Genomic DNA, 10487 nt, shown 5'->3' with positions numbered 1-10487 from the left:
GGTCTTGCCGTCTTATCATGGAATGTTCGGGGAATGAAAACAGACAACTCACATAAAATTAATGAACTCCAAAATTACCTAAACAATTCAACAAACCAAATAGATGTTATTTGTTTACAGGAAACACATTATACAGAAAAGGACAAAACCTTCAAATTGAAGGGTTATCAACAACCTATCAACAAAATTAGGGAGTCTGATAAAAGTAGTAAAGGAGGTGGAGTATGCATCTATGTAAGAGTGGGTCTTCCCTTTGTAGAGAACATGATAACTCACAAATCAGACACAGAAGTCTGCTCTGTGCAGATATACGGTAAAAAAGACCTCATCACAATATATAATGTATATGTTCCTAAAACTAAATATAATAACATAAATACATATAAACACATATTCAAAAACTTAGGACGAAACACCCTAATTGTAGGGGACTTTAACTTAAAACACATCTGCTGGAACCCCACAGGAGACTTCTGGTATGACGGCAAGGCCGATGACTTGCTCACATTCCTTAACGACAATAATCTAAATTTCTTAAATGATGGACAAATAACGAGAGTATCCGGAAAACAAAACGAATCAGTCAGTGCTATTGACTTATCACTCATCTTATCACATCTCAACTCCTCTAGTGAATTCTATGTAATAAATAACACTTTTGGTAGTGACCATCTACCATTACTAACGTCAATTAAATTTTCCACAAATAAAACAACAATCAATATTACAAAAAAATGGGAAACAGAAAAAGCCTCAACTGAATCATGGAACAAATTCCAACAACTCTGTCATACCGAACTAAACTATGATATAACTGAAAATGATATTCAATATAATTTAAATCATTATTATAAGAAACTTACGAAAATCCTCGATAAAACCTTGCCAAAATCTAAACATAAAATTAAAAGAGTAAAGAAAATTGTCCCATGGTGGAACACTATAAAAGTGACAACGCTATAAAATTCAGAGAAAAATGTAGGAAAATTTATGAAAAAGACCCGACTTCTATTAAACACGAAAACTGGCTAATGGCTAGGCTAAAAGCTAAGGAAACAATACAAAATGCAAAAAAGCAAGGATGGCAAAATTTCTGCTCGAAAATAACTCACAAAACAAACTCAGTCTTAGGAACTTTGGGACTTTGTCAGAAAAGTAAAAGGAATTCCATTGCCTGATGAACCACCATTTAAAATAGGCGACAAGGTAATACACAATCCCAAAGATAAGGCAGACATATTAGTAAAACATTATGAAAAGATCAATAGCGATAATGAATATACACAAGACTTCATTGAAATAAAAAAACAGGACTAATACAATAATAAGTGGTGTAATTAACACAGAAACTCTTAGGGAAGATATTGAGTATAATGCAGATTTCAGTATGGTTGAACTCAACAGGGCACTAGCTAATTGTAAAAGTGGCGCACCTGGTGAAGATGGCATACACTATGAAATTCTTAAAAAAACATACCAACATCTGCAAAGCAAACACTTCTTAGCCTTTTTAACCAATCTTGGAAATCAGGTTCAACACCAGACTCATGGAGTGAGGCTGTAATAATCCCTCTCCTGAAACCAAATAAACCTAAATATGATCCCGCATCATACCGGTCAATCTCACTTACATCAACTTTCACTAAATTAATGCAAAACATGATAAAACCTAGATTATGTAACTTCCTTGAAACAAACAAACTGATATCAAAATTCCAATCAGGTTACAGAGCCAATCATTCATGTGAGGACAATCTAGTTAGACTAGAACATGATTGTAAAAGGGCACAACTAGACAACAAATACCTAGTGGCAGTATTTTTGGACTTCAGCTCAGCATTTGACAAACTATGGGGTCAAGGAGCTCTAACATACTTACATAAAATAGGAATAAGAGGTAAAATGCTGCATTGGATTAATGCATTTATCAAATCCAGGAAAATAAAAGTATTACTAAAAGGAGAATACTCAGAAACCATAGAAATAGCCAACGGCTATCCACAGGGTAGTGTCTTATCACCAATGATATTCTCACTTTTCATGAATACACTAAGAGACTCAATCGAAAAAAGTAACTCAGACATCCAAAACCCTGCCTACCATAGAGACCTATCTCAGTTTGTAGATGATGCAGCGATATGGACAGTTTCTAAAAAACCTGAAATAGCAGTTAAAACATCCAACATACTCTAAATAACATAGAGACATGGAGTAAAAACTTCGAATTCAAAATAAACCCAAATAAAACTCAAGTACTCATAGTACACAAACAAAGAGTGAAACCACCGGAAATCTCCCCAAACTTCCCAAAGCTAAAACTATGTAATCATAAATTAACATACAACGAAAAAGTTATATTCTTAGGATTAACATTCGATAAATACCTAAGACTTACACATAAACTCACTCATTGCCAGATGCGAAAAGGACCTCAACCTCCTTAGAACTATCAAAGGAAAGGAATAGTGTACAGACAAAAAAAGTCTACATACAGTATATCAATCACTTATCAAATCAAAACTAGACTATGGAAGTATAGTTTATAACTCTGCTTCAAATGACAAACTAAAGAAACTACAAATTATACAAAATAAGGCCTTAAGAATAATAACAGGTGCTTATCGAAGTACACGTACAATAGCACTACAAGCAGAATGTGGTGAACCTCCACTGAACTACCAAAGAGAAATAAATATGTTAAAATATTGGGTTAGATCCTCACGTCAAGGGGATGATCTACCAATCAACAACAAATGTAACAGAGACCCAAAATTTGAACACAAAGCCAACAAATTAAAACTCTTTAAAGTGCCATACAGCCAGACAGTACTACCATTAGTGGAAGCATGTTCTCTCACAAAAGATAAAATAGCACAACCCCATTTCTTAAACCTAATCAACAAACAAGAACTCAATATAGACTTATGCTTAACAAAAGTTATAGACAAGAAAAAGGACCCTAATATAAACCGCCAAATAGTAAATGAACACATCAATAGCAAATATTACAACTCATGGCAGGTCTTTACGGATGGAAGTAAAGACCCGACCTTCCATTTGGCTGGGGCCGGAATAGTAGGCTTATCTCAAAATATGACACCCCTTTTTGAATGTGGGTTAAAATTTGACTTCAGGCTATCTATTTATTCTTGTGAACTGGCGGCAATAGACCTTGCACTAAAAATGCTGCTCCAGCAAGCAAAAGCAAACAATATACACAACAAAGTAACACTACTATCAGACTCTTTAAGTGCACTCATGTCAATGAAAACAAGCTTTTCTAGGTCACGACCAGAAATTTTACAGCAAACACTTAATAATACTACACTGCTTCATGATCTAGGAGTGACAACAACATTTGTCTGGATTCCTAGTCACATAGGCATCTTAGGAAATAAAATGGCTGATAAAATTGCAAAACAAGCATCAAGGCAAGGTTCACGAACAAACATCAAATTAAGCGTCCCTGAAGCATTCAGCTGGATAAAGAAATTAACAAAAAACAAATTTGTAAGAGACTTTGAAGTATATAAACTTGAGCACAATTTTGAGTATGGGGAAATTAACACTACAATCAAAACATATAGTACTAATACACTAAAAGATAAAATCTACACACGACTTCGTTTAGGAACCAGTATGCTAGCTGCTGAGAACTATACAAATACTGACTGCTGTAACCAATGCGGAGACAAAGAAACATACCATCACATTTTCTTTAAATGCCCATCATATAAGGAACAACGAGAAAACCTGAAAATGGAACTTCTGAAACTAAATATGTCAGTCATCGACAGGTATCATCTGTTGTTTCCCGAACCTGATATTACAGAGAAGGTAAGGGAAGTAGTGTTTGCATACCTGTCGGGAATAAAATACCTAAACAAAATTTAATACCACACAAAACAAAAGGTTCTATAAGAAATAGGGTCTAAATAGCACAGCACTTATCAAACAACATATGCAAAACATGTTCATTGTATAAACCGTGTACCTGTTGTTGGGGCCCTTATCAAAAGGTGGTAATACAGTGAGTGCTTTAAAATCCAAAGGAAACAAAAAACCATAAATAATATCTTAAGAAATAAAATAAAATAAAAAGCACGTTCAGTGTATACGCCGTGTACCCGTGTTGGGGCCCTTTTTGAAAAGGGTGGCAATACAATGACTGCTTTGACATCTCGAGAAAGCAAAAGACATAAATACTAATTTTAAAAAATCAAAGAAAAAAATAATATATAAACATGTTCATTGTATACGCCGTGTACCTGTTGTTGGTGCCCTTTTCAAAAGGTGGTAATACAATGACTGCTCAAACATCCTAATCAAGCTTAGAAAATAATTCCCTATGAGTAAAACTTTATCTTAGTGAGGGGCATCACGATCCTCTCCGGCGCCTTGCTTAGGGAATGTTCATTACTAACAACAAATATGGCAGGTTTACCTGACAACTACAAACACATTTTATTATATTGAACAAGAATGAGCATAGAGGGAAACAAAACGGTAACCGGCACCTTAAGCGACACACACGATAGTAATTCACACAATGTTAAAAAACAGCATCCGGTATAAGTTTGCAAATCCGGTTTACTTGCAACTTTTATTATCTTAGATATCAACTTCAAAAGCGACACATAGAAAGTTTGCGCATTAAATAAGAAATATTTTGAGTAAAATTAAATTTTTAGAAGAAGTATGAACATTTTAATTCCAAAATTGATTTCTCCCGTTGGCCACTAATTGGATTTTAGGTCCCCCGCGGTGTTTTGAGAAACTCCAATTGGAGAATTTTCCATATGAGCCGAAACTGGAGAAAAAATCAGCCATTCGAAAAAAATCAAATATTACAATTTGTAACAGAAAATTACATTTCTATTTATGTTTGTAGTACTAGATATGCATTGTTTGAAGCCATGGAAGAAATCGCCGGTGACGAAACGTTAACGTCATCCGAGCGAACGGAGCAACGGACAGTCATTAAATACTCTGCGAGCGCGGGAATGATACCAACGGACACATGAAAATTTCTAAATCTGGTGGATGGATTACGTAAATGTTTCCGGACACTCGTATTGGCATTGCCAACTTTGGAAAAATCCGCTGTAGGGAAAGTGGAAATATTGTTAAACAGTTCTCACGACTTAGTATTTCAACACATCAACTTACTTCCTACATATAAGTTAGGATAATTCTTGCCCTTTAAGGTGATGGTTTTGTATTAATTTTATGATTTTTACATTTTGGTCCTTTTTAAGGGTTTTAAATTTGTTTTGCTATTTAAAGTTGTTATAGAATTCCGATCGCTTAGCTTTCAGCGGATTACGATACAGATTTTTTTAATGAATTTTAAATATCTTTTGGTCCTTTTTGAACATTTATGTAATATTTGTAGAAAATCAATGCCCGGAAATTGTGTATTCAACTGAACGATAATGGTTTTATGGCCCACCCCGCGACAGCAGGATAGAAATAATCCATCGGCAAGGTTTTGACACTGGGTATGACATGGGCAACGAAGTTTGTCATTTATAGCAATAAAATTATTCCATAACTATTTCGGATTATTTTTCCTCTTATCATTATTATATAATTGGAATAATACTTGATACTTGATTATTCATTTACATTAGTAGTTAAGAAATGTCATATATTATTTTTGTGTAAAAAAAAAGAAAGTAATATTTTTAGCAAAAATTATTCCTATTTTTAATCGCAATCACTATTACAGACAGTTAAAACGTAACACTTTTCTTAAAAAATATTAATGTTTAAAGCTTCATTGGCAATTTTTTAAATGCATATGGGCTATGAAACATAATAAATAAGGGTATACAAAGATCATAATTTACATATCGAGGAAACATGTTCATTATAGTAATGCTTCAGTTCTAATTCTTAATGGTAAACATTTTGGTCTACCATTTTGCACTCAACCAAACATGTTTATAAATTTTGCGTAAATTTAATTATTTTGATTAGGCAAGAAATGTGTTACCTGGATTTTTGTCAGCATATTGTTAGTAACGAGTGCACTAGGTTTTCTTAACGTGTCAAAATGCCATTAAATCAACGTGTCGTTATGGAATAAAAGGATATACCTGTCTTATTGTCAATACAACATTAATGTATCGTTAAAGACCGGTACTAAATGATAGCAACTGCAGGCCAGTTAAAATTTCATTTCAGCTGTTCCTTTAGGAAATTTCACACCAAATTTTGTGTTACACTGCTATTAGAAAAGAAATACCAAACTGTTAAAATAAAGGTGTGGAAATGGCCCCAATTAAATGTCTTGATAAACAATCAATTATAGACTTCAATAAAAAAAGACACGAAATATTATGTTAAAGAAGTAAGTTCATCAGAGATGATTTGATATTTTAGTAATTTATCAACTTACTAACGTTTCCCCTATAGAACAGCTCTACCTAATTATGGCTAAATCTAAAATCTTCCAAAACTGAAATTTTCTGTCGCAACTTATAATAAAAGGACGGGTCAACTTTATAACCCTCATAAATTCTGTATTTCTTATCTGCCTTAATCTTACACTGCGTCCAGTAGATAAATACGTGCTAAACTAGGGTATCTTAACGCTACTTATCTTAACGCTACTATTGCACAGAGAGGAGAAATCGACAGAGGCCGTCGTTACCCTGATAAGCTCCAAAGTTGGCAATGATTGGCACAAGCATTTCCGGGACGGTCATGACGACATAACTGACAATAAGGGAACAGGATTGTGGCTGTTTCGACAAAATGCAGCGCGTCATTTTGGTAGATCGGCGGAAATCGATCGACTAAATAGCGGATGTGTCGGATTAAGCCATGGAAATATATATAACATCACGACAATTATTTATTAATTATTGATTCCAGGCATTTCTGATGATATAATTTGGGTTCATACTGAGTTAACATAGGTTTGTGACATTTCAGCTCGTACAGAGACATCTCACGAACGCATTGAGGAAGAAACGTCCGGACTGCGAAATTCGATCTTTCATCAAGACAACGCACCTGCACATAGGGCTGAAGACACGTAACTAACAATATATTTTTTTGGGGTATGAAAGACTGCATTATCTGCCTTATAGTATCGACCTAGCGCCATTGGACTTCTGTGTATTTCCAAGACTAAAGACCGAATTACAAGGTCGCAGATTTGAATCTGAAGAAGAAATGAAATTTGCCGTCAGCTCGGCGGTAAGTACCTGCGAACAGGGGGTGGTACGCAGACATCTTAAATAAGTGGGTAGATTGGCACAGAAAATGTATTGAATTTCAAGGGCAATATACTTTGAACACATTGACTAGCATACAAGCGCCTACATTGCCGTAATTTCATTAGTAAACGTTAACAGTACGTCATTTCCGTACGAAGTGATCCGTACAGTGTGAGTAATGTTTATTTTCTATGTAAAAAATGATTGTTTTCTGTGTGATTAAAAGATAATATTTCTACAGTCTTACAGAATATAGTTTTTGCTTAAGTTTGATGCAATTTTATTTTTTAGAATATAGTTTTTGCTTTAGTTTGATGCAATTTTATTTTTTAGAATATAGTTTTTGCTTTAGTTTGATGCAATTTTATTTTTTCTAATCCCAAAAAATGACAACAGTACAAAGGTAGTCCAGGAACTTTTTGACTGCACCACGGTCCTTTGGTTTCTCTGAAATTGCAGAAAAAGTACCTAGGTTGATTTTCTTTTATTATAAAATGTTTTTTTTAAAATACAATTAAAGTATTAAAAAATATGGTTATATTTTGGAGCAAGCCCATGCCCATGCTCAAGCCCATGCCCAAGCCCATGCCCAAGCCCATGCCCAAGCCCATGCCCATGCCCATGCCCATGCCCATGCCCATGCCCATGCCCAAGCCCATGCCCAAGCCCATGCCCAAGCCCATGCCCAACCCCATGCACATGCCCATGCCCATGCCCATGCCCATGCCCATGCCCATGCCCATGCCCATGCCCAAGCCCATGCCCATGCCCATGCCCATGCCCATGCCCATGCCCAAGCCCATGCCCATGCCCATGCCCATGCCCATGCCCATGCCCAAGCCCATGCCCATGCCCATGCCCATGCCCATGCCCATGCCCAAGCCCAAGCCCATGCCCATGCCCATGCCCATGCCCATGCCCATGCCCAAGCCCATGCCCAAGCCCATGCCCATGCCCAAGCCCAAGCCCATGCCCATGCCCAAGCCCATGCCCATGCCCATGCCCATGCCCATGCCCATGCCCAAGCCCATGCCCATGCCCATGCCCATGCCCATGCCCAAGCCCATGCCCATGCCCATGCCCATGCCCATGCCCATGCCCATGCCCATGCCCAAGCCCATGCCCAAGCCCATGCCCATGCCCATGCCCATGCCCATGCCCATGCCCAAGCCCATGCCCATGCCCATGCCCATGCCCATGCCCATGCCCATGCCCATGCCCATGCCCATGCCCATGCCCATGCCCATGCCCATGCCCATGCCCATGCCCATGCCCATGCCCATGCCCATGCCCATGCCCATGCCCAAGCCCATGCCCATGCCCAAGCCCATGCCCATGCCCATGCCCATGCCCATGCCCATGCCCATGCCCATGCCCATGCCCATGCCCATGCCCATGCCCATGCCCAAGCCCATGCCCATGCCCATGCCCATGCCCATGCCCATGCCCATGCCCATGCCCAAGCCCATGCCCAAGCCCATGCCCATGCCCATGCCCATGCCCATGCCCAAGCCCATGCCCATGCCCATGCCCATGCCCATGCCCATGCCCATGCCCATGCCCATGCCCAAGCCCATGCCCATGCCCAAGCCCATGCCCAAGCCCATGCCCATGCCCATGCCCATGCCCATGCCCATGCCCATGCCCATGCCCATGCCCATGCCGGTGCAGTTAACACATATAATAGAATAAAAAAAGAATCTCTTATCCGCTCGTCCACAGGGACTCATACTAATGTGATGGGTAGTTAAACCAGTCAATCAACTGATTGTGAAACAGTCTTTTTTTAATCGTGTTAGTAGCGCATTTCAAAATTTTGGACTTCAAAGACTATATTTGAGCACATATCAACATTTGGTTTCAGCCATCAGTAGCTTAGCTTAAACACTTCTTTTGATTCGCCATACTTTATTTCGCAATAACAATCTATAAAAAACAAGTAAAAGTTCATTTTACAAATCCCTTAACGGTTCGCTTATATACGAGGGTTGTCGAAAAACTCAAGTTCGAAATATTTGATAGGTTTGTCATATCCTCTTTAGCAGCTGAGGAAGCCTGTCCAGACCATTTACATACTTTCCGAGTTTCTTAATATATAAATCTCTAACAAATTTGCCAAATAAAATTTAGCATGGGTAAACAATTATAAAATAACGTATTTTATGTATTGCAACATATTTATAAAACGATAAAGTCAATTTAATCAAATTAACATTTTCAATGTACTTTCTTTCCCGCAGACTTTTTAATACAACGAACTTCGGTAGCACTCAACAGTCTGCGTAATACAGACTAGTCATTATGTAGCATATAAAATGAGATGTAAGTACGTTTCGAATTGGGGATTGCAAATTTTTAAATAGAAAAAATTACACATCCGTTTGGCCATAAGCTGTGCCTTAAATTGATATAATGGTAACTTTTAAGTCTAAAGGTCACTTTTTCAACTAGAGCTTTACATTGTTGTGTGTTTTATTCGATCTGTTTTGGACACGCATCTAATTTCGTATCTGCGGCAAAGTTGAAAACCTGTTGTTTGCCGTCTTCCGAAGACAACAATAAATTAATCCATGGATAACTAACTATTGATGGAACTATCCAAAGTGCTTAAAAATACACCGCCAATACACCCGCATTGGCATTCTACAGCACTTGGGATAGTGCCCGGAGCAGTTTACGCGCAGCATTGCGACCGAGCACCGCATTGCACCCTGGTCTGCCGCCCCCGCTTACCCCACCCTCCATTTTTTTTATTCCGGATTTCACCGCCAATACACCCGCATTGGCATTCTACAGCACTTGGGATAGTGCCCGGAGCAGTTTACGCGCAGCATTGCGACCGAGCACCGCATTGCACCCTGGTCTGCCGCCCCCGCTTACCCCACCCTCCATCTTTTTTATTCCGGATTTCACCGCCAATACACCCGCATTGGCATTCTACAGCACTTGGGATAGTGCCCGGAGCAGTTTACGCGCAGCATTGCGACCGAGCACCGCATTGCACCCTGGTCTGCCGTTCCCGCTTACCCCACCCTCCATCTTTTTTTATTCCGGATTTCACCGCCAATACACCCGCATTGGCATTCTACAGCACTTGGGATAGTGCCCGGAGCAGTTTACGCGCAGCATTGCGACCGAGCACCGCATTGCACCCTGGTCTGCCGCCCCCGCTTACCCCACCCTCCATCTTTTTTTATTCCGTATTTCACCGCCAACACACCCGCATTGGCATTCTACAGCACTTGGGATAGTGCCCGG

The 10487-nt window shown here is 38.8% G+C and overlaps 1 protein-coding gene across 1 annotated transcript; it reads left to right on the top strand.

Annotated features, from left to right (window-relative positions):
• Positions 1-7760: 7760 nt before the first annotated feature.
• On the top strand, positions 7761-8921 carry LOC128241130 (uncharacterized). The gene has a single exon (XM_052958104.1). The coding sequence runs from the start codon at positions 7761-7763 to the stop codon at positions 8919-8921; it is 1161 nt and encodes a 386-aa protein (XP_052814064.1).
• Positions 8922-10487: the final 1566 nt, after the last annotated feature.

The sequence above is a fragment of the Mya arenaria genome, chromosome 7 (assembly GCF_026914265.1).
Source record: "Mya arenaria isolate MELC-2E11 chromosome 7, ASM2691426v1".
In the NCBI taxonomy this organism is placed as follows: domain Eukaryota; kingdom Metazoa; phylum Mollusca; class Bivalvia; order Myida; family Myidae; genus Mya; species Mya arenaria.
This window is presented reverse-complemented; position numbering and strand designations above follow the sequence as displayed.

Coding starts and splice junctions, on each gene's coding strand:
- LOC128241130 (XM_052958104.1), top strand. CDS start 7,761: ATGGTTATATTTTGGAGCAAGCCCATGCCCATGCTCAAGCCCATGCCC.